Here is a 26014-nt window from a genome sequence, read left to right on the forward strand (position 1 = left end):
CGAGTATTGGGTCAATCAAACGATAAACGACTGTCCAGCCTGATATTGCATTCGTGTGTAACCAACGCAAATTCAGCCAGACCATAAGAATCTATTTGTAAAGTGAGTGTGATTGCAATCACTTTACTATAGATTAGTCGCCAGCACAGGCTTCTTTATAAGCAGCCTCTGTCCCAGTTAATCAATTTTAATAAATTGCCACATTAATTAATTTCTCATCATTGTGATAAGAAATTGATGTGAGCAATATGCAAAGGGTCATATATAGATCCCAAAAGCCCCAAACCATATTGATCACCAGAAATGTGTTATTAATTACATATTTCAGAGAAAGGCAGAAACTGGTTAACTGGGAAAAATTGAGAAGTACATCAACCTCAACAAAAGGGAATTTTAGAAGGAAAGCAGGATTTTGATTCAAAAAGGGGGAAAACTGGGCTGCATGACTTTGTCAAACAGTATAAGATTCTTGAGTACCTGTCTAAAGCCTTGTGTACCTTGTGCTCTAAACACGCTTCTCTACCTGATACAAAAACCCTTCACCCCTTTCCACTTTCTACCACCACCCCCCCTGCAGAACTTTCCACATCATCAAACTTTCTTTGCTTTTGCAGAACACAAGCGCCGTGCGGTCGAAATCCTCATTCGTATGAACATTCCAATCTCTACGATCAAAACTATAATATACAGTTGGCTGGTACCTCAAAAGTGTTGGTAATGTTAACCAAATGTACATCACAATAGCTTCCATGTATGTGCCCTTAACTCTGCCCAGAATAAGTTCTTGAATTTCTTTTTTTGTAGAACTCCTAAAAGCAGCAGGATGATACGTGATGTCATTTCCATATCAGGGGGTAAATGTATGAATCTCCGGATTCCTCATCTCCGGCATGTTCAGCCTCTTCAGCGCTTAAATTTAAAGCGGCGCTGCATTGTAAAGGGAAACTTCCCTTTACAATGCAGCGCCGCTTTAAATTTAAGCGCTGAAGAGGCTGAACACGCCGGAGATGAAGAATCCGGAGATTCATACATTTACCCCCAGATGTGCTCCAGAAGAGTCTGCATATTTGTGGATTTCAATGTAACAACTTTGAGTTGACTATGACTATGCAGCCACTACACTACAAATAGTTTAATAACTCCCCTCATTCAATCAAATTGACTCCAGTGAAGTCAGGCTGGCCATACGAGAATACTTTAGATTCAAGCTCACGGAGGGAATCTCTCTTCCAATTGTTGGGAAGCACATAAGGCCATCATACGGTGGCTTAGTGGTTAGCACTTCTGCCTCACAGCACTGGGGTCATGAGTTTGATTCCCAACCATGGTCTTATCTGTGTGTAGTTTGTATGTTCTCCCCATGTTTGCGTGGGTTTCCTCCGGGTGCTCCGGTTTCTTCCCAAACTCCAAAAACATACTGGTAGATTAATTGGCTGCTATCAAATTGACCTTAGTCTCTCTCTCTCTCTCTCTCTCTCTCTCTGTCTGTGTGTGTATGTTAGGGAATTTAGATTGTAAGCCCCAATGGGGCAGGGACCGATGTGAATGAGTTCTCTGTACAGCGCTGCAGAATTAGTGGTGGTATATAAATAACTGGTGATGATGATGATCATCCGCAGTAAAATGTATTTTTTATAGGGGTGCCACGAAAAATAGTTGGAGAAAGAGATTTTAGAACTAGAGTCTAAAAATTTTTGAACTTGTGGCATAGACCCTTTAAAAGATTGTGTAGAATGGCATCCATTAAAATGAATGTCCTGCCCAGGCTATAATATTTATTTTAGATCCTTCCTGTTTCTCTTCCTTGCAATAACTAATATCCAGTTTCATTTGGACCAGGAAATGCCCATGGGTGAAGACACTACATTTGCACATTTAAACAATGGCCTTGGGCTGTCCGAACTCAAAAAAAATATTATATGGTATAACCCACCTTTATCAATGCGTTTCTAGCGCACGCTCCCCTGCAGACGAAACTATGGGCCGAAATTGAAGTAGACAAGCTACACATGGTCAAAAATGTTACCTGCCGTCAGACCATGAGGAATATTCCATGAATATCATCATCATCATCATTTATTTATATAGCGCCACTAATTCCGCAGCACTGTACAGAGAACTCATTCACATCAGTATGATCTTCTCTTGTAGCTTTTGGAAATAGTTTGCTCCATCCTATCACTTAATTTGAACACCACCCACGATATGTCTCTGAAGATGTAACATTTCCACCTGGTTAATTCATGCAGTTCATTTTTTGGCAATGCAAGAAACATGAATTATACTTCTACATGCTGGATCTCTATTTTCACAATTTGATTTATAGGTCAGATACATAGCAACCCCCTTCCAAGTTTAAATTAAGCTGGAACTACTTCCAGAGGTGAAAGGTCAGTTTCACACCATTGTCCCCCACCATTGAACGCTCTTTTATTTTCTACTTCAACCTCGTGTTGTAATATTGGCACTACTTCTTAGTTTTGTCAACATTTCTTACAGTTAGAGCAATGTCATTTATCTTATCTTATCTTTCTTGTCTTTTACTTTGACCCACATTTCTGTCTTAGCAGCTACAGTCATCGTTTGTGAGATTTGTTGCTCAATTTTAAATAGATTCTGTACAAGTACTTATTTGTTGCTGAAGATAGGCTACCTGTTTGCTGCAACTTGTATACTGCTGCTGGTGCCTGGCTTTGAGGTGCTGGTGCCTGGCTGCTCCACAATAAGGTAGTAATGTGTTAAAAAGCTTGTTTCTCAATATGTGTCTGTGATTTGCTGTGTGCAAAAATACATATTTGTGTCTAAGGTCACCTGCACCTGTATTCAGAGCCGGGTCAAGCGTGCCCAAGGAGGGGGGGGGGGGGTCATGGAGTCTTTGGAGTCATGGACCAGGTACTCTTAAGGGGGGCCATCGGGGGACAGTGTGGTACTTGGTGGCTGGCCAACTTCCTTCATTTGGCTGTAGATCTCCCTCCCTTCCCTTAAGTGTGGCCTCCTCCTATCCCCGTCACTGACAGGTGTCACATGGGACGCGTACCACATGACAGGTGCCGTTGCATGTGTTCAGAGCTGCAAGAGAGGCAGACAGAAGAGTCTGCCTCTTCAACTCAGCACAGATGGAAGAAGGTAAGTGTGAGGGAAGAGAGAGGGGAGTTATTAATATAATGTGTGAGGGAAGGGAGGGGGTCTTAATATAATTTGCATGGGAAGTAGGTTATTAACTTAATGGTGGAATGTGAGTGGGGGTTAATTATTTAATTAACCTGTGCTATTTTATTTGTGGGGTGATGGTAGGGCTATTTAATTTAACTTAATTTAATGCTGTGATGGTCTGGGGGCTATTAATTGAATGTGGGACTGAGTTTGGGGAGAATGAGTTTGTTTATTAAATGTGAATATGAATTATTTAATGACAGTGATGGTTGCGGGAAAAAAGGTATATTTATTAAACAGAAATGCTATTAATTTATTGCCCAGGGTGGAGAGGTCTGTACTGTAATGTGGGTGGTATGCTATTAATGTAATGCTGGACTGTGGACCAGTGCTAATTATTTAATGGTGGGTGCTATTAATTTATTTGTGGGGTCATGGTGGGGAATTTAATTTAATAGTGGGGCCTATTAATTTAAGGTGAAGTTACAGGACCTTGACTTTAATGCTGGGGTGGTTTAGGGCTATTAATTAAATGTGCGACTGAGTTTGGGGAAGATGGCTATTTATTAAATGTGAATATTAATTATTTAATGCCGGGGATGTTTGTAGGAAATGGTTATATTTATTTAACATAAATGCTATTAATTTATTGTTGGGGCTGTTTGGATGGAGGGAAATAGACCTAGTTATCAAAGGTGAATGCTATTATTTTAATATCTGGACTGGAGGGAGGCCTAATTAATAAACTTGGGTGTTACTGATTTAACACTGGGGCTGGTTGGAGTTTTCTAAATTTAATGTACCTTTTTTTTTTCAAATAGGGCCTACAACATTCCAGGTTCCAGACAAGCAGCAACTGAGCTAAAGCCACAGGTGGTGAAAGTGACAAGAACAGAAGAACAGATAGGAGAAAGCAGAACAGTCTGCCAACTGTCCTGAATTTGGTGGGGCAGTCCCGAATTTTGGGTGACTGTCTCACTTAGTCAGGATTTGGTCCAACTGTAAGGATGTCCCCGGAGAAGAGTGCCCCCGCCATCGCTATGCCCCTGGAGGGGCTGAAGATGTGCCCAGTGCCCGTGAAGAGGGCGAAGATGTCCGGCTTTGCTGCGCCCCTGGAGGGGCTGAAGAGTCCCCTGGTGGCTGAGCCCTACAAGCAGGTGAAGAAAGAAGGTTACTCACCCGTCCATCGATCCAGCGGTGAGTATCGTGGCTTCTTCTTTCCAGGTTCTGGCAGCGGAGGAAGGATGAGCCAATCAGGGCTCATCTTTCCCCGCTGGCCAATCAGCGGCCGGATACGCGAGCCAATCGCGGCTCGAGCCCGGCCATTCAAAAGATTGGCGCCGACGCGAGCCAATCAGCACTCGTGCCGGCTAATGACGTCACGCCGGCAACTATATAAGTCGCCGGGTGGCGCCATTTTGGCAGAAGAGAGTCGGCGGCGGAGGGAGAAGGACGTCGTGGGACGTCCAGAGCGGCAAGTCAAGAACAGAAGCAGCGGAGATCGCCGGCGGGGAGCCCTTGTAAGGGCTGAGAGCGCCCCCGCCTCCGGAGCAGCCAGAAGACCCGCGCCGAACGGGAGAAGAGGCGCCGCCGGCTGGAGGGTCTGGAAGACCCGGAGAAAGAAGGCAGAAGACGGCATGGCAAGTTGAGATTCCTGCGCAGAGCAGGTAAGTACACTCAACGTTAAGTCGGGCACTAGGCCCGTGGCCACGGTCGGGCACAAGGCCCGTGGGACAGAAATTAGGGGCACAAGGCCCAGGAACTTGGGCACTAGGCCCCGATAAAGTTAGTGGGCCAGTAGGCCATGTTGTTAACGGGCACAAGGCCCTGGTAGTTAGTTAGATGAAGGGAGGCTCAGAGCCCCCAGGTGCAAGGGCACAAGGCCCTTAGGTAGTTAGTGGCCTAGAGGCCATAGGAAGGCCACAGGGCCTGAGTAGGGGCTGGTAGCCCGTAGGCTATAGAGGGCATAAGGCCCTTAGCAGTTAGCTAGGGAGGCCACAGGCCTCAGTAGGCAGGGGCTAGTGCCCCAGGTAGCAGGGCACAAGGCCCTAGTTAGTGGGCTCAGAGCCCTGAGTTAGAGAGGGGGCTGAGGCCCATTAATCAGAGCACAAGGCTCTGTGTGCAACTGGGCAAGAGGCCCATGGTGTGAAGGGCAGACGGCCCTGGAGGTGGTGTGATAGAGGCGTGAGAGCCTCGTGAGTGTAGGCGCGGTCCTGTGTGAGGTGAGCACACGGAGTTAGGAGGTACAGTAGAGCGGAGGCTCCTGTGGGTGCTGTAGCAACCGGCTGGTTGGCTAGCAGCTGTGTGCTCTGGTGAGTAGCGTACAAAGTACTGTATACTGCATTTATTTTGTCTGTGCGGCGAGTATTGTTTGTATTACTGTATTTTGGGCTGTGCTACATAATTGTGTCTAGGGGCAAGACGTCAGGCCCCCATTAAAGGTAGGCTCTTGTTCCTGTGTTTTTCTGTGCTAACCCGTGCTGTGGGGGACAAGTGTAGTTACCAGCGTACACATAGTCAGGGAAGAACACACGTAGTTTTCCCGTCCCTTAGGTCCCTGGGGTCGCACTGGTTTCCAGAGGGGGTGACTGAGTGAGTCAGTGGCAGTGCAGCACACCTCAACGCAGTTCCAGGGGGCGTCCGTGGTTCAGGTTGAGAGTCCCAGTCCTCAGTTCCGTGCAGGTTACCTGGCGGTTCCGGAGTGGGACACGTGTTCGATACCCGGGTGCAGGCAGTCGGGCGGTTCAGTTCGATCGGCTGTTCCGGGCGGCAGTCTGTACGCGGGTTAATGGGCTTTTCCAGTGAGCCTCAGTCGGGCCTGGTGCAGCCGGTCCTTAGGATCCGTGGGTGACCCCATAGCAAGAAGGCAGCTTCTTGGTACGACCTGGGTGAAGGGGTTAGGAACCGCCCTCCGGTTTAGTCCGTGAACACCGGCTGGTGTTCCCCGTAGTGTGTAGCGAGCAGTTCCGTTAGTGCACCACACCAAGTTAGTCATAGTTGTTTGACTTAGTTGCATTGCCGACCATTAGAGTGTTGTTAGGGTCGGGTCGCTGTTGTAGTCAGTTTAGTTTTGTGGGTGCCATCTTAGTCTCACTGAGAGTGCAGAGGGAGGCTGTGTGTTCCTTGTCATCCGCAGGTGTCGGGGAGGTGCAGGAGAACCGGATCGGAAGTGGGAGTGTCCCGGTGAGTATCACGCTCGATTCCCCCTTTCGGTTAGGCCCTCACCGACAGGTGTGCGAGGTACTTGAGGCTGGACTAGTCCTGGTCTCAAGTGCCTGTAGTCCCCCGTGCCTTGGCAAGAGCAAAGTGAGGAGGCGGCAAGTGAGCTTGGACTGACCGTGTCCTCGTTCTTTGCCGTATACTCGGACAGCCCTTACCTGGTAGGCACGGCCGTAATCTCTGTCTCTTTCTTAGAGGGACGTGGTTGGAGGTGACAAGGGTTGCGGCTGCGGATCTGCTGGGATCAAATCGCAGCTGGGATATCGGAAGGGGACTGGAGGTGACCATCGTTTACAAGGTAAGTTCTTTTGTGTTGCGTCTGTCCTGTGTCCCCGCAGGGGCGCTACATAACTACAAGGACAGTTGGGATGGCCCCCTGTCGTAAGTGCCCCGGACCCTACAGAGCGTTCGTCCAGCTCTGTGTCTCCATCATATTGAGACCCAGTCGCTTGTGTAGACACACACGGGCACAGTTGCATGATGACATAATGATGCACACACTTGTAGATGCGTGTCATATCATTGACAGGTAATTTCAAATAGTAAAAACAATTTTTAAAATTGAGAACTGCAAATTTCTCAAAAGAGGACTTATTGCTCATTGTCAATGATGTAGTATAGAAGTATATTGAGCCTGACAACCTCAGTCCAGGTAACAAAATCAGAAAGGGTAAGTCAGACACCAGTATTAAAAAAAGAAAAATAGTGTATGAAAATTCTTGGCCTTTTTGTCAGTTTTGGCCCTGACTAAATAACAAAGTATATATTCTAATACACAGACACTTTTTAAACAGTGCGGAAAGAACTCTGGATGTATCCCTTGTTATATTAAGAAAATAAAAAGAAATATAATATGACATATATTGCATTATACTAAAGACTTTGGAGTATATTTACTAAACAGCTGGTTTGATAAAGTGGAGATGTTGCCTATAGCATCCAATCAGATTTTAGTTTTTATTTAGTACATTTTACAAAATGACAGCTAGAATCTGATTGGTTACTATAGGCAACATCTCCACTTTTACAAACCCGCAGATTGGTAAATATACCCTTCTGATTCTTTTCCACTTCCTTGGCAGTGGATAACAAGGGGTTAATCCCCCCTCCAAATCAGGACTTCTTCTTTTCTGTCCTTGTCTTGTGTCAGGCAGGTAGCACCCTAGTCTCTCTCTGTCTGTGTGTGTATGTTAGGAAATTTAGACTGTAAGCTCCAATGGGGCAGTGACTGATGTAAATGAGTTCTCCGTGCAGCGCTGCGGAATTAGTGGCGCTATATAAATAGATGGTGATGATAATGATTGTGCTATGTCCTTGAGATCTCTTCTCCTCCATGGTGCTGACTAGCGCCGAATGCATTGCTTACATTGTACAATGCTCTAGGGATCTCTTCTCCATGTTGCTGGAATAGCACTAAACATATTCATCGCAGAGTTCTAAAACCGGAAGATAAATACATTCAAGAAGAAGGCAATACCAATACAGGCCTGGTAAACAGCTTTATTAAATCCATCCATAAGGCGATGGAAATTAAACAAGTAGATATAAAAAAAACAACATTACAAGTTTTTTTTCTGGGAAAAAACAAAAAGAAATTAACCCGTCCATCCCATAAGGTGGTTAAAAACAATTTTATCTGGGAATGGAGGCACCAAGCGACAATCAAGTGAGTCCATGTTGAATCATATATATCCCTTCCTTATGAGACTTTCCAAGAAAACTACAATATCCTTGGGAAATGCAAGTTCTTTGAGAGACTGTATGGAGAGGACAGTTGGAAGTGTTGGAAAAGAAGCTTTACAGTGGATGTAACCGTAGCACTAAAACCAACAAAAGACTTAGAAGAACTAGGAAATTCAAGATGGTCCCTACAGCCTGTACTGAATGCTTTGGAAATTGCAGTCAACCTCAAGGATGCATACCTTTATGCTAATATGATATGGTTAATATGGCAATTAACACATTGTATAACATTTAATGGGAGTCTTGAATTTTACCTAGACTCTAACAAAATGTGGATTTTGCTGCCTCCAAGAGAATTGGTTTGAGATTAACACCAATCAATTTGAAATATATTGACTTTAATAGTAACATTCACTTAAAATATAAAAAGCCTCTTAAAAGCAAATATAATAAAACACAACATTTAAGAATATAAGATACTGGTGCAGGCACTCACTAACTTGGCAACTCACTGCTCAGACTGCTTAATACACTTAATAATACTGAGTTAATACAGCAGCTGTGTTATGCCCAGCATAGATGATGAGGCAATACCCAAGTGCATAAAAGTTCTTCCTGTGTGTGCAGCAACTAGACTGATAATACAGTGTGATTGGGCAATGCTGCTGACTGTTGCCAATACCTAGGACATGTACAATCAACTCCCCCCCCCCCCCAACCTGCACCTCAACCGGGAGTCAGGAAAGCATGTGAACAATATTTACTAGCAAGATGTTTGTAGAAACTAGCCCTAACATCATAGCTAATCTGAGGAACATATTGCAAGAGTCTGTGATAACATTGCTGCAGTCTTTGACAGTACCACCATCCTCAACAACCATCTTCCAGGCCCTCTAGGTAGAGGGATGTTGGGAATGAAAGGCCAGGGGTAGCCTGGGGGGTGTACTTTCTTGTTCATCAAGATTATAATCCTTCCAGTTAATAAGATTTTAGAAGTTTCCATAAAAACTCTGAGAGTTCAGTATCTTTTCCAAGACAAATGAACTTTGATGGGCGAGGGGCTGGATTTTGTGAGGGTGGTGGCTCTTTAAGTTTGGTTTGTGACCCATGGAATACAGGAAGAACACAACGCTAGAAGAGGAAAGAGGACGTTTGAACACAGATGGAGATAGTGTAGCTATAACAGCAAATTACCCAATATATTTATCCACTAATTTGGGTAATGGAAGTCCCAATTTGAGATTCTTGGTGGATAACCACACATGATACCCAACTGAAAACCTCTGGATAGGTTGGAAAAGATTATCTTCTTGAAGTTTACAACTTTCCTGAGATTCACAAAGCTTGATTGTTAAATGTTTCCAATTGTTTTGCAATCTCCTATGAAGATTTGTGACCCCACTGTCTGAAACTGCAGAAGGGATAGATCGAAGATGATAGCCAATTATTTTGTTGGAATCCAACATAGACTCTTAAGTATTGTTCCAGACATTGATTGACCCTTTCTGTTTTGCTGTTTGATTGAGGATGTTCTGTCAAGGAAAAATCCAAGTGAATATACAGAGATGTCATGATTCTAGCGGATTTAGTGGATTTTCTTGTGCCAACCCGGATTAGTGCTGGCAGTAATAGAGGCACATAGACTAACGATCCTCCGGTTTTTACCAGGGAGCCTCAAGAGGGGGTTTGGGCTTTTCATGACGTGGCCCTCTCACCTGTCTGTAGTGAGCTGCGAGAGCTGAAAAGAAAGTACTGGTCTACGTAGCTGGGACTGGTATCTGCAGTGCCAAAACGAAGATCAGGAGAGACTGTCAGGACAAGCCAGGTCAGAAACAGTAGGAGCACCAAAATGACAGACAGGAGAGAGGTCTTGAATGGTATGGGTCTGTATCATAGGAATCCGCCACAAGCAGCACAAGAATGCTGGAGTACAGGTATGTCTTTGTGATAATATAGCCCCAACAGCAGTTTCAGAAGCATCAACTTCTAGCACAAAGATTGAGAGGGGTCTAAATAGACCAAGATAGGTGCTGTTTGAAACACCTTTTTAAGATAAGAAAAAGGCTTCCTGGTCCAATGAAAGAAGCCTCATTGTGGTCAAAGCACAAATTGGCTGAACGAGTTTGGAAAAATCTTTAATAAATTTCCTGTGATAATCAGCAAAGCCCAAAAATGCTGTACTGCTTTCATGTCTTTAGGTACCAGCCAGTTCTCAATGGCTCAAGTTTTAACTGGATCCATTCCAGTACAATTAAAAACAGAAATAATGTGTCCCAAGACCAGGTTCTGGTTAAAAAAAACATTTCTCGAGTTTGGCATACAATCCATGGGTTCTAAGGTGCCCAAAACAAGGTCTGTGAATAAATTACATTAGTGTGCAAATAGATTATCACATATTGATCTAAAAGCATTTGCAAGGCCAAATGGCATAACCAGATATTCAAACTGTCAATATTTAGTTCAAAATGCCGTTTTCAGAGCATATACAGACCATGGTTATAGGTCCCTCTTAAATTAATTTGTTCTTAATTTGGTAAAAACACTGGCAGGGCTCAGTGTCTCAAATAATTCTGGGATAGGAGGTAAAGGTTACCTATTATGTATGGTAATGGCATTTAAGGCTCGATAATCCACAAATGGATGAAGACCTCCATCCTTCTTGCCTACAAAATAGATGGTTGCACCAGCTGAGGAAGTAGAAGTTCAAATGAAGTCTCTTTTAACGTTTTCATCAGTGTATTCTTAAAGGTAGTAAGTTTGGGTTCCAATAAAGAATATATGTGCTTAAGACGAAAAGAGGTTAGAGATATAAGAAAAATTTGGCAATTTGCAGAACGATGAGGAGGCAAGGTCTCAGCTTGTCTCTTGTTGACAACATCTCTAAATTCTTGGTATCCTTGGTATTGATAGGAGACTCCTTGGGGTAAATGTATCATTTTGCGATTTATGCAAGTTGACGGAAATCGGCGACTTTGCAGTAAAAATTTAAAGCGGTGATGGAATGTAAAGGCAAGTTTACCTCTACAATCCATTGCTGATTTAAATTTTTACTGCAAAGTTGCCGATTTCCAGCGACTTGCATAAATCGCAAGATGATACATTTACCCCCTGGAGTACTTAAGGAGAGAGAACCCAAAGTGAGTTGACCCTTGATAATCTCATTACAATCTTGACAAAATTAATGTTGTTTAGATGTCATATTCTAGCCTTTATCCTCTGTCCATTGATGGGACTCAAGCACAGAATGTGGTCTTTTGCGTTAGTTAGACGGAATTCGTTTTGCAGTAGTACGTTTATGTGGATGCCTTGCCATAAGCTTGCAAATAGAGTGATAAAGAGTTTAACGTAGGATCTTGTTTTTCCAGTAAGTTGTGGACCAGGCTAAAGCATCTCCCTTGAGTAGAGTAAGAATCATGCCAACTTTTAGGGAATCTGAGCCATATGTTTGAGGACACATCTGAAAAATCAGCAGACATTGGGCCACAAAAGAACAGTACTGTACTTGGTCTCCCCCAAACTTCCTTGGTAACTTCACTCTACGTTCTGGCTCCTTAAGGCATGACAAAGACAGGGCAACCGCAGGTGAAGTAGAAGTCGCCCAAGGCATAGCTGTTTGCAGATCATCCAGACAAGCATGTATAACAGTCAATTGTGCTTGGAGGGTTTGAATAGCTTGAGCTAATTCTGTTGGTGCAGAAGGGGTTTCAGTAAGATCCATAATATAGGGCAGATTATTCTGTAATGATTGTTTCAGATTATATGCACAGGTTGCATTCTCAACAATGGATGCCAGTGGTTGCTGGCTATGAGATGTTTAATGCCTATATTCAGTAGAAGAAGCACCAACTCTAGCATAAACACGACTCCTGGGAAAAGTAATCGGGAGTCTGGAAAATATCAGCAACTATGGGCCAAATTTTGTATAATGTTGATAAGTCTCACCACTAAACTCCCCAGGATTTAGAACACAACATTCAGTGGGGTTTACTAGGAGCTGTAGACAGAGATATCTGTAGCCATGGTCTGGGTCACTTCCAAAGGTCTGGGACACAGTACAGACAGGGAATGATTTGTAGCAGTAGTCAGAGTGAAGGCAAATGAATTGGTACACATTAAATAATAAATAAGGGTTAATAGGCACAATCAGGGTTAATGCCCAAGGTTCAGTACAGATAGACAATAAAGCATGACAATAATCGTGGTCAGGGTCAAAGCAAGGGTTCAGTAAACAGTTGAAGATCAGGAACATATTAAGAACCTGAGTTTCTGGTACAGGCACTCAATAATCTGGCAACCCCATTGCCAGTCTCCCCCCCCCCCCCCGGTTAATATAGCAGCTGAGGTACACCTCCTTACTAATGAATAAATGCATGTGGAGCTGCATCTAAATGTGATTCGTTTATGTTATCATTGGTCCTAAAATGTATCCAAATACTTTGTAACTATAATAGAGTCATATTAAGTTAGATAATCCTACACATTGAAATAAAAGCTATATATACACATATACACCGATCAGCCACAACATTTAAACCACCTGCCTAATACAGTGTAGTCCCCCCCCCCTCCAGTCGAGACATGTATTCCACAAAACCTCTGAAGGTGTCCTGTGGTATCTGGCACCAAGACGTTAGCAGCAGATCCTTTAAGTCCTGTTGCGAGGTGGGGCCTCCATGGCTCGAACTTGTTTTTCCAACACATCCCACAGATGCTCGATTAGATTGAGATCTGGGGAATTTGGAGGCCAGATCAACACCTTGAACTCTTTGTCATGTTCCTCAAACTATTCCTGAACAATTTTTGCAATTGGTGCATTATCCTGCTAAAAGAGGCCACTGCCATCAGGGAATACCGTTGCCATGAAGGGGTGTACTTGGTCTGTAGAAATGTTTAGATAGATAGATGGTCTGTGTCTAAGTAACATCCACATGAATGCCAGGTTTCCCAGTAGAACATTGCCCAGAGCATCACACTGGCTCCGCTGGCGTGCCTTCTTCCCATAATACATCCTGGTGCCATCTCTTCAATAGGTAAATGACGCACACGCACCCGGCCATCCACATGATGTAAAAGAATACATGGTTCATTAAATTAGACCACCTTCTTATATCACTCCATGGTCCAGTTCTGGCACTTACGTGTCCATTGTAGGTGCTTTTGGTGGTGGACAGGGATCAGCTAGGGCAATCTTGCCGGTCTGCAGCTACACAGACTCATATGCAGTAAGCTGTGATGCACTGTGTGTTCTGACACTTTTCTATCATAGCCAGCATTCACTTTTTCAGCAATTTGTGCCTGGTCCTGATTGGATCAGGCAGGCTAGCCTTCGCTCCCCACACGCATCAATGAGCCTTGGGTGTCCATGACCCTGTCACTGGTTCACCGTTTGTCTTACCTTGGACCACGTTTGGTAGGTACTAACCACTGCATACCAGGAGCCTCCCACAAGACCTGCCGTTTTGGAGATGCTCTGGCCCATTCATCCAGCCATCACAATTCGGCCCTTGTCAAAGTCGCTCAGATCCTTACGCTTGCCCATTTTTCCTGCTTCCAACACATCAACTTCAAGAACTGACTGTTCACTTGCTGCCTAATATATTCCACCCCTTGGCAGGTGCCATTGTCATAAGATAATCAATGTTATTCACTTCACTTGTCTGTGGTCTTAATTTTGTGGCGGATCGGTTTATATGTGAGTGTAAATATTAATCATCATCTTCACGTCAATTCATATTAGCAATGCATAACGACAATACACTAATTAATTCCATTGAAACAATATCGATCCCGCTGAACCATCTAAAGCACCTGGGCTCTAATTTTATACTTTGTTCAGTTTTTTTCTATTTAAGGTTAAATACTGGGCTTCAATAGTATATGGATAGATGAGTAGGAGATGCTCAAAGGTGAATATACTTGCCACTCATATTATTATTAACTTGCTCACACAAAATAATGAACAATATCTTGACAAGATCCAAAGCCTAAAATACACTATATGGACAAAAGTATTCGGACGCTTGACCATTACACCAACAGGGCCTGTAATGACATTATATTCAAATACATATACTTTAATATGGAGTTGGTCCCCCTTTTGCAGTGATAACTTCCACTCTTCTTGGAAAGCTTTCCACAAGATGTTGGAGTGTTTCTGTGGGAATTTGTGCCCATTCATTCTGTAGAGCACTTATGAGGTCAGGCACTGATGTTGGGCGAGAAGGCCTGGCTCCCAATCTCCATTCCAGTTCATCCCAAAGGTGTTCGATTTGGGTTGAGGTCAGGACTCTGTGTGGGCCAGTCAAGTTCTTCCACACCAAACTCATCAAACCATGTCTTTGTAGCCCTTGCTTTGTGCACTTGGACACTGTCATGTTGGAATAGAAAAGGGCCTTCCCCAAACTGTTGCCACAAAGTTGGAAGCATAGCATTGTCCAAAATGACTTGGTGTGCTGAAGCATTAAGATTGCCCTTCACTGGAGATAAGGGGCCTAGACCACACCCTGAAAAACAACCCCAAACCATTACCCTCCCTCCACCAAACTTCACAGTTGGCATAATGTAGTCAGGTAGGTAACATTTTCCCGGCATCCGCCAAACCCAGACTCACCCATCTGACTGCCAAACAGAGAAGTGTGATTCGTCACTCCACAGAGCACGTTTCCACTGCTCCACAGTCCAGTGTCGGTGTGCTTTACACCACTTCATCCAAAGCTTGGCATTGGTCTTAGTGATGTGAGGCTTGCATGCAGCTGCTCGGCCATGGAAACCCATTCCATTAAGCTCCCGCCTCACAGTTTTTGTGCTTACATTAATGCCAGTGGAAGTTCGGAACTCTTCAGCTATGGAATCAGCAGAAAGTTGGTGACTTTTATGCACCATGCGCCTTACCAGTCATTGACCCCGCTCTTTGATTTTACATGGTCTTCTGCTTCATGGCTGAGTTTCTGTTGTTTCTAAACGATTCGTCTTTCTAATAATATCACTTACAGTTGACCTTGAAATATCCAGCAGGGATGAAATTTCACGAACCCTCTTATTGCAAAGGTGGCATCCTATCACAGTACAACGCTTGAAGTCACTGAGCTCTTCAGAACATCCCATTTTGCACCACAAATGTTTGCAAATGGAGACTGCATGGCTAAGTGCTTTATTTTATACACCTCTGGCAACAGGTCTGATTGATCAATTCACTAATTAACAGGTGTGGCCAAATACTTTTGTCCATATAGTGTATCTAAAGATTTGCGCTTTAAGAGAGATCATCAAGAAAGCAACAGTGTCTTAATTTTTGCAAGTTTTTGTGCTTTGGAAGTCATTTTCTTGTTTATTAACTGGGAAAGACTAGGATGGGACCTTATACGCTTTCATATATTTACAATGTCCCTTTTGCAATATTTCTTAATCATTATTTGTTTGTTGAAACTTCTTCCTTTTGCGCTTTTCTTTACACATAAACAAAATAATCCTGTATACTTGTATTATGACTGTCAAAAAATTTTTGCAAATGAAGAAGGTCATTGAGTCATTAAACACGCTCTTTGCAGTGGCCAAGTAAATACGGTAAACAAGGAAAGGTCCGTCCTGCATCGCCACAGTGGTTATCCAACTCCATACCTCAGACTGGTAACATGAGATGAGACCAATCCTATTTATGTCTGGTGGTGAATGCAACTCTTCATCGACCTTTGTTTTTTGAGGCGGCAGGGATTGAGTTTGTGTGAGCACTAATGTGAATTGCATGATTGCCCAGCTGAACAGACACAGTCCCACAATTGTTACAGTCCAGTTGGTATTCACTGTTGGCTCCTTGATTAATTGTAAAATGTCCAGTATATCTGCACCTAAAGCAATGTACATCAATAGTAACTGACAAAGCTGGTCTCTGTTCATGTCACCCTTTGGCATCAGCCAACGTCCTACGACCAGGACCAAGATCAGCATCTCCTCCATAGCCTGAATCTCAGTGGAGTACTCATTGTATTCCTAGTGGGAGATCAAAACATTGTGTTGTTACTTAGGAAATAGAGAACAAATGTACAAAACAGATATACTATGCAAGGTACAGGTCTCATATAGGGCACTGGTTCTCACACATTGTTCTGTCAAAACACCGATGTCTGTGAGACACACACAGGTGTTTTGACAAACAAAATTATTGGCTCTGATGGCCCCATCGGAGCCAGGGTACTGCCAGTATTATGGTAATACTGCAGACCTGCAGTAATAAAAAAAATGCAGCACTTGTGATGTGATGTAATGATGTTGCTTTCTAGAGGAGAGGACCCAATGCCTAGCAAATCTAGAAGGCAGGTAAAAAAAACGATTGGGCAGAAGAGAGGAACCAGGGAGGGGTAGAGGGGAGAGAACCAGAGAGGGGAGAAAGGAGAGAGACACAGAAACGGTGTGGATGGGAGAGAAAACCAGAGAGATGGAAAGGAGAGGAGAGGAGAGGAGAGAAAACCAGAGTGAGGGAGAGGAGAGGAGAGAAGAGAAGAGAAAACCAGAGAGAGTGAGATGAGAGGAGAGAAAACCAGAGAGGGGAGAAAGGAGAGAAACACAGAGAGTAACAAGGGAAGGAGGGAGTGGTGGTGAGAAAAGATGAGGGAACCAGAGAGGGGGAATAGTGAAAACAAGAGGGGGTGAAGGAGTGTGAACCACAGAGGAGGAAGGGTAGAGACAATCAGAGAGGGTAGGAGTGGACGAGAGAGAAGAGAAAACCAGAGAGTAGTCGGAGGAGAGAGAATCAGATTTGGATGGGGGGTTATAGAGAGAACCAGAGAGAGTGTGATTTGAAAATAGGAATAAAGAGGGTTGCAAGAGGAAAGAGACAAAACGGGTGGAAGGAGAGATAGACCAGAGGTTGTGAGAATTGCGGCGAAGGGGAGGGGGGTAGACTCAATAAATAACAACGTCTGTCTTATGTGCTTTTAAATACCAGGGACATTGCTGGTGTTAGGGAAAAGCTCCCAAACAGTATGTTCAGGTTTAGGAAAAACTGGTAAAGGTCCCCAGAGTGTAAAGGGAGAGAGAAGGGTGGGCTCCTTTCACAAGGCCCAGTCTGGTTCTTTTGATCTGCCAGTCTGACAGCAGAATGATTAGTGGTTGCACATGTGAGGTGTATTTAAAAGGGATGTCAGATCAGTCTCAGTCTCTCAGACCTGGGGAGGAGGTTGGATGCCTCCTGAGAGACACTGCAAACGGTGACCAGTAAGTCCTGTATATTTTGTGTGTGTGTGTGACACAAGGTCCCTCACTTGAGAGACGGTCTTCCTGTGTTTAAATATAAATATGCCATATCCTGGGATAGAAGGTAGTGAACAGCAGCAATAAAGTCATACAAGTCCAGTATTTTTGGTACAAATGACCTCAGCAAGTTTTATTGAGCACATTTGAATAAACAAAACATAAATATAAGGCCTTTCCTGTCCAGCACTATCTAAACATTCTCCAACACCCTCTCTCAAGTGTGGGGCCTTGTGTTCCAAACACATACCAATCACAATAATATTTGCTTACCACTTGCAGGCATCCAGCATCCTCCTCAGGTCAGAGAGATTCACTGAGCTGCCTAGCAGCCTTTTAACAGCACCTTGCAGGTGCAACTCCTGATTAGTCTGCAGTAAGTCTGGGCCTAATGTATGGAGCCCACCCTGCTCTCTCCATAGAAAACACCAGGGACCCTTACCAACTTTTCCTGAAGCCGAACACACTCTTTTGTAAGATCCTACCTATACAAGGCAATCTCCCTGGGTTTAAAAACACAAAGAAAGAAAGCCTGGGTCATGGATACCTGGCATCCAGTATCAACTCATGGACTCTCTCTCTCTTTCGCTACATACATATATATATATATATATATATATATATATATATATATATATATATATATATATATTTGTAAATCACCATATAAATATAGACACTTCAGAGCTCTGTTAATTCAATACTGTATGTTTTATAATTAATAATAATAATTGTTATAATTATAAATAGTAATATGTTGACATGTACATTTTACAGTTTGTACGTGTATTTATCAGATACGTACACTGTCATTACTGTCATTACACTTAGTGTTTGTTGAATTGTCGATTATTGTTGAATTGTTGACAATTCTGCCTTCTAGGAGAGCAAGTTCCATCACAAAGATAGAGGGTAAAACAGTACACAGATATAGGAACACCATGGGGGAGAACCTACAATAGCAGAGAAAATGATTTAGTACTGGAACACAGTTCAAGAGATATTTTTAATGGTATCATTGTTCTATTATAACATACTAAATAGATCAATAAAAAGATGCCATGGAATTAACCACTGCACATCTATCAACTATTTTTTCTTAGCAAATATTTTTGTATTTGTTTTAGGTATCTTTTAATAACAAAAGTTATTCCTCCAATTTTCTACATGAGTAGATCATTTACAAAGTGGGAGAAGCACAGCACAAAACCTGCTTTGGAGTTAGGTGCCATGCGCCAGGATTTGCACTAGCGCATTTAGATTTACAACAAAGCACTTTATCAGAGAACAGCATTTCTAGGCCCACTTTGTTAAATAATGCTCACAAACTTGCCCATATAAACACACAATAAAGGCAGTACTAACATCGCCTCACTTTCGTAATTAATTAATTTAAGAAATAGATTAGTCTAAACCTAGCATTATGGGCCTGATTCTTGTTCTGATGTAAGTACGTTGTGTAGTGTATCATGCGTGAAATAGCTCTGTGCATGCTACAAAACTGACCGTAAGCCAATGAACGCAATTGCACTCACGACTGCCTACGACTTGAGAGGTGGAATGGGGGAGGGAATGGGTGGGCTAACATAGGCTAAGTACAGTAAGGGTGTTGAGACAGAGATGCGGTCAACTAAAGTACTGGGTTTCTCGTAAGTGCGCTTGGATTCAGCCATATGATTTGCACTCACTACAGGACAGGTGTACATGCCCTGATATTGATAACTGACACGGCATAATCTTTGCTTTTAAAGTTACATGCATGCGTGCCACTAACTATCATAGAACATGTGTATGCAACTAATGTAGACTATATAAACACATTGGGCATGAGTCGTTAAGCAGCGTATTTGCTGTTTTTTCCTTCACAAAAACAGTATGCGCATACTCAGAACCGGATGCTCTAGAGCGTAAACAGCTGTTATTACAGCCTACGATTTAGGGGAGTGAACAGGGCGCATTCCCATAGGAAATGTACACTATAGACATCCCCATGTGTGGGGTCCCCCGATTTTACTATAACAGGGCATGCCAGGTCTATCTATAACCTGGGGCTTTCTCTCCGACAGCGTGGGAAAGACCCAGGTTATAAATGGACATTTTTTTTAATAGACTCACTTTTTCATTATGCAGCGGGAGCTCCTGGTTATAAGAGCTAGAGTCTGTCATCTATGAAGGGGTTTTTTTTTTTTTTAAGAAGCCTGTTCCGGAAGATTATTTGGGTTTTAGAAGCTGCAAGAATAGATGTTTTTTTGCTACATGCTTGGAATAATTTTACTGTTTGTTTTTTTTACTTGGACAACCACGGACCCTGGTATTTGGCATTTGGTTAAAGCTTACAAGATTGGATCCATTACAGATGAAGAACCTGGATGTTGGTAAATATTACATGGGTAGGTGTGTTTTATTTATTTTGAATATATGTTTTTTTTACAACTAGGTGTAACCCTACTTACATTTTGTGTTGGTGCACTACAGGTCCGAGCAGGACCTTGGTGCCAGGGCATGCTGGCACTTGTGGTTCCCCAAGTGGCAGCATGCTCTGTCAGCCATGTATATGCTGGTGATCAGCATGCCCAAACTGTTAATGGCAGCATGGGCTTGCTGGGACTTGTAGTGCAACAAAACAAAATAGTGTATTTATTATTTAAATCTATTTTATTACCCCACACCCACCATCCAGGCGTGTGGGAAGAACTCTAGTGGTTTCAGAATGGAGCAGGGTAGCCTTGGAGGGGGGGGCATTTTTTTGCAGACCCAATCTCTCTAGGGAATGCAGGGCCGTGCTGACCGGCCTAGGATTGGTTTGGCATTATGGCAAGGGAACCCCACGCCATGGTTTCCCCTACTATAATGCCAGCACTATTTGAAATGTGATATGTATATAAATTATTATACTGATAACAGTTATTTTATTTCATTATCAAATGAAGTATTATGCGTTCGGATGTGACCTTTTATTGTTCATACGCTTGTGCGTATACTGCAGTCGGTTCTGTGTGTCTCTGTATGGCAAGTACTGCGTAGGCAGTGTGTACTTACAAACTAAAGTAAATAACAAAAGTATAGAACTCACTTGCAATGGACAATAAAGCTTAAGATATTAAATCTTTACTTGGATAACATAAAATGTTGCATCGTATAAAAGTAATATGCATAGAACTGTATTGCACAGAATTGTAAAGCCAAAACAGACAATCAATTTGGTCAAGCTTTCCTACCCGGATGCAGGAGAGTCTTCAGACTAGAGGAACAGTGTTATCTTGGATGGAGGTAAACATGTTAAATTGCAATAACGAACTAAGGAGTATATTTACCAAGCGGCATTCTCTGCGCTTTGCCGTGATCGTTTTAAAACAGCAACTTTATTAAAGACAAAACCCAATGGGCCTTGTCTTTAATAAAAATGCCATTTTAAAAAAAGACAGCAAAGCGCAGAGAATCGCTTAGTAAATATACCCCTAATCCCCCCCCCTCCGCTACAAAAATGCCAAAATGATGCGATTCGCTGCCCCGCCCCTCCCGCCCTCCAGCCACGTCCCCCTGCCCGGGATCTCCCGGAATTAAGTTTCCAAAGGTTGGCAAGTATGATTAGCAAGTATAACCCTGGCACTCCAAATTTACTCGCTTCCTCCAAAAATGCTCCCGTTCCGCCGAACGTCACTGGAGAAAATCCCGCTCCCTGGCTGACTTCCTCCACTTTAAATTCATCCTTTCATCCTACAGCTCTGCCCTCTCACTCGCTAAACAATCTTTCTTTAAATCCCTCATCTCTTCCCAGTCCTCTAACCCCCGCCGCCTCTTTGCCACCTTCAGCACTCTCCTGGCCCCCTCCCCTCCCCCCACCCCCTCCTCCCTGACTGCCTCTGATTTCGCCTCCTTCTTCTCCTCTAAAATCGAGGCCATCCGACTTGAAATCTCCTCCTCCACTCTCTCTTCCACCCCTCCCACTCTTCTGTCCTCCCCCCCCAACCACCTTCCCCTCCACTCCTTCCGTCCCACCACCGGCGAGGAAGTCCACTCTCTCATTTTATCCTCCCCCCCCACTACCTGCCCCCTGGATCCCATCCCCTCCCACCTTCTTCGCTCCCTTTCCCCCACCACCTGCTCCCACCTCGCTCACCTCTTTAATCTCTCCCTCTCCACTGGCATCTTCCCCTCCTCCTTCAAACATGCTCTCGTATCCCCCATTCTTAAGAAACCTAATCTCGACCCCACTTCTCTCTCGAACTATCGCCCCATATCTCTTCTCCCTTTTGCCTCCAAAATTCTTGAGAGGCTCGTCTGCAGCCGTCTCACCTCCTACCTTTCTGAATACTCCCTCCTTGATCCTCTCCAGTCTGGTTTCCGCCCCCTCCACTCCACTGAAACTGCCCTGGCTAAAGTCACCAATGACCTCCTCTCTGCAAAAGCCAGGGGCCACTTCTCCCTTCTCATCCTCCTTGACCTCTCTGCAGCCTTTGACACCGTTGACCACCCCCTCCTCCTTCACACCCTCCAGTCTTTCGGCCTCTCCGGCCCAGTCCTGTCCTGGTTCACCTCTTACCTTACTCACCGTTCCTTCTCTGTCACCACCTCTGGGTCTCTCTCCCCCCCATCCACCCTTCCAGTTGGGGTCCCTCAGGGCTCTGTTCTGGGACCCTTACTCTTCTCTCTATACACCTCCTCCCTGGGTGAACTCATCAGCTCCTTCGGCTTCAGCTACCACCTTTACGCTGACGACACTCAACTATACCTCTCCTCTCCTGATCTCTCTCCCTCCCTCCTCTCTAGGGTGTCCGCCTGCCTCTCTGCCATCTCCTCCTGGATGTCCTCTCGATTCCTCAAACTTAACCTTGACAAAACTGAGCTCATAGTTTTTCCTCCCTCTCATACCCCATCCCCTTCTGACCTCTCCATCACTGTCGACAATACCTCTATCTCGCCTGTCCCCCAACTTCGCTGCCTTGGTGTCATCCTCGACTCCTCTCTCTCCTTTGGCCCCCACATCCTCTCTCTTGCTAAATCCTGCCGCTTCCAGCTGCGCAACATCGCTCGCATCCGGCCCTTCCTCTCCCAAGATGCCACCAAATGCCTTATCCACTCTCTGATCATCTCCCGCCTGGACTACTGCAACCTCCTCCTCACTGGCCTCCCCCACTCTCATCTCGATCCCCTTCGATCCGTCCTTAACGCTGCAGCTAGGCTTATTTTCCTCTCTCGCCGCTCCTCTTTTGTCTCCCCCCTCTACCTAGCCCTTCACTGGCTCCCATTCCCCTTCAGAATCCTCTTTAAGCTCCTCACACTCACCTACAAGGCCCTCGCCAACTCCACTGCGCCCTACATTTCCACCCTCCTCTCTATTCATGCTCCATCCCGCCCTCTCCGTTCTGCCTCTGACCGTCGCCTCTCTTCCCCCCTTATAACCTCCTCCCACGCGCGTATCCAAGACTTCGCCCGCGCTGCCCCCCTCCACTGGAACAAGCTCCCTCCCTCCATCAGAACTTCCCCTAATCTGTCCAGCTTCAAACGGGCCCTAAAAACCCACCTTTTTCTTAAAGCCTTTCTGTCTCCCACTTAACTTCCTACCTTATCTTCTGCCTCTGTCCCCCTACTCTCCCTCTCTCCCCTGCGTCTCTCTGTCTGTCCACCCCTCCCCTTAGATTGTACGCTCCCCTGAGCAGGGCCATCTCTCCTCCTGTTTTCACCACTTCTAACTCTGCTCTCCAGCTACTTAGCGCTCCTCCTCAAAGGTCCTCCACCCCACGTCCACTTTCGCTCCCTCCTCCCCCCTGGGGGTCTCCCTGTCTTCCGCGCCCCCCTTCTTGGGCCCCGTCGTTTTTGGATCCTCCCTCCCCTTTCCCCGCCCTCTCTAGCTGTGCATTGAGCGTACTGAGTTGCTGTGTTTACTGTACTGTGCTGTCTCCCATTGTATTGTGATTTTGTTTGTCTCTGTACGGCGCTGCGGATGCCTTGTAGCGCCTTATAAATAAATATTAATAATAATAATAAATATGATATAAATGGAGGATCAGGAAGCTTGTTTCTAAACAGCACAGTAGGAAGCGGCTCTTCCGTATTGGGGATGCTAAGGAAACCTGGTGAAATCTTTTTAACACTATTGTTTACATCTGCCAATACGAAACGGTGACTAGGGGAGGCAGTCAAATCAGGGGGGATATTTATCATAACCATCATCATCATCAGCAGCAGCAGCAGCTATTTATATAGCGCCACTAATTCCACAGTTTTATCAAACCGCTGGTTTTCAGCATTTTTTGAGTGTTTCAAAACCGCTCAATTTATCAAAAGCCCAACCGCTGAAAAGCCACTGGTTTTAAAACCGCCAAGAAAAAGGATCAACCTGCAGCTTTGCAAACCGCTAGAAAGCCCTCTGAAATCCACCAGAATAAAAAGGTGGCTGTGAGAGGTGAGATAACACAAAACACAGATGGTTTGAGCTATCTTGCCTGTCACATGTGTATAAAAAAAAAAGTACAAAACCCATCTCTCTCCTCCTGCAAAAGTTTGTGCTACTCAGCTTCAGGCCCTATCCTCTAGGGAGCCCCTCACCTAGGGATTTTGGAAAATCATGCTGCTCGGATCAGCCTGTAGCTATGCATTTAACACAATATAAACAACAGGCACATGAGCTTTGTGGAATGGTGTTTGATCACATTCCTGCAGGCAGCTGGAGTGGCAGGAGACAGAAAGTGAATTTGTGTAGGCTGAATCCTGAGGCTCAAGTGATACCGCAGCCCTAACAGGAGGGTGGATGTCTTTAAGGAAAGGTTAGAAGAGGTGGTGGTGGGTGGGGCTGTCAATCTGTCAATCTTTGTCTGTGTGTTCATCATTGTGGGTCTTTGTGTCAGTGTGAGTCTGTGCCAGCGTGGATGTGTGTGAGACAGATATTAGTGTAATGAAAACATTTTGAGGAGGGCAATCTGTCCATAGAGTGCCCTTCTGAAAATGCTTGCCATTTATTTCCACGGGATCATATACAGTTGGTTCACCAGCGCATGTTTAGAATCAATGGTGTGTGCCTATGTTTATATATATATATATATATATATATATATATATATATATATATATATATTTATTTACCATATATAACATCATGGTTGCCTGCAGCTGATCTTCTTAGAATTTTTACAATGAAAGGTTCATACTTCATTTCTCCGTGTTCCAATGTCTCTCTTCATTCCAACTGTGCCACGCCACCTAGTGGTTGCACGAAAATACAAGTCACCATTGGCTGCTTTAATATTAGTGGCTGATGATGCTTTATGCTTATAGAAGCCACACCCACTTACCCCACCAACAGCTACAATTGATATGTCAGTTGTTCCCCCCACCTCTTAGTGATTGTAAGTCCATTTGAGAAGAGCTAGAGTTACCCTCTAGTTCATGTCATTGTACTTAACTTGCTTGTATCATAATCCCCTCAGTGTACAGTACTACATAATATGTTGGCGCTTTTATAAATATAGGATAATATGGGTATAAGATAAAGGGCTAGATTTACTAAGCTGCGGGTTTGAAAAAGTGGGGATGTTGCCTATAGCAACCAATCAGATTCTAGCTTTGATTTATTTAGTACCTTCTACAAAATGACAGCTAGAATCTGATTGGTTGCTATAGGCGACATCCCCACTTTTTCAAACCCGCAGCTTAGTAAATCTAGCCCAAAGTGTGTTTTACACAATATGGAGTATATTTATATTTGTGGACAGCACGGTGGCTTAATGGTTAGCAGTTCTGCCTCATGAGTTCGATTCCTGATCATGGCCTTATCTGTGTGGAGTTTGTATGTTCTCCCCGTGTTTACGTGGGTTTCCTCCAGGTGCTCCAGTTTCCTCCCACACTCCAAAAACACACTGGTAGGTTAATTGGCTGCTATTAAAAATTGCCCTTAGTTTCTCTCGGTCTATGTGTGTGTATGTGTGTATGTATTAGGGGATTTAGATTGTAAGCTCCAATGGGCAGGGACTGATGTGAGTGAGTTCTCTGTACAGCGCTGCAGAATTAGTGGCGCTATATAAATAAATAGATGATGATTATATTTACCAATATTTTCCACCAATTCCCCACCATTTTCTGCTTCTTTCAAGTTTGCTGAATATCCCTCTATGTCAGCAATAGTAGTAAATCCCATTAATATGTCGGCAATCAACGTATACCCAGCTTCATTCATTATTCATTTAGTGCTGTCCAGAGCATGAAGCAGAGAGGACACTGACTGCCTTTGTAAGTGGCTGCACTGACCAATAAGAAGTGTGGGAAAAATTTCCCTTGATTCTGATTGGTTAGCTGGATATGGGAAATGCGAAGCAGTTTTACATTTGGGGATATGTGGAAGAGAGCAATGTAGAGGTGTATATGAGGGGCTGTCTGCAGTGCTACATCAGTGATGTTCCATGTTAAGCCATGAGTACCTCGCCAAAAGGGCACAATTTTGGGGCAGTTATATCAGATATAAATGAAAGAGCCAGCAAGCAAGCTTTTGGGTTAGACCGCGTAAAGTCCAATGTGGATCAAGCACCACCTGTAGAGCAGTATATAGGCATTTTCCTTAATCCGTACACAGACAGAACTCTGGGCAATCCTGGTTAAATGTTGGAATAGTGGGCATTAGTGAACAGGTGGGTTGTAATGGAAAGTTTGAAGCTGAATACTAGACTAATAGATGTCTAGGGATTCTGGATAACTGGAGTCATTTACCACAGCCAAGCGA

General features: G+C 44.1%; 1 protein-coding gene across 1 annotated transcript in view; it reads right to left on the reverse strand.

Moving 5' to 3' along the window:
• Positions 1-14986: 14986 nt before the first annotated feature.
• The window catches only part of LOC142106593 (transmembrane protein 26-like), a 29373-nt gene continuing 18345 nt past the window's right edge, over positions 14987-26014 (reverse strand). Inside the window, exons 3-4 of the mRNA XM_075189597.1 lie at positions 18107-18254; positions 14987-16041 (exon numbers count right to left, since the gene is read on the reverse strand). Of these exons, the coding sequence (XP_075045698.1) occupies positions 15457-16041; positions 18107-18254 (733 nt within the window). The 3' untranslated portion in view covers positions 14987-15456. The remainder of the gene's footprint in view (positions 16042-18106; positions 18255-26014) is intronic.

This window comes from Mixophyes fleayi, chromosome 11, assembly GCF_038048845.1.
Source record: "Mixophyes fleayi isolate aMixFle1 chromosome 11, aMixFle1.hap1, whole genome shotgun sequence".
Taxonomy (NCBI): domain Eukaryota; kingdom Metazoa; phylum Chordata; class Amphibia; order Anura; family Limnodynastidae; genus Mixophyes; species Mixophyes fleayi.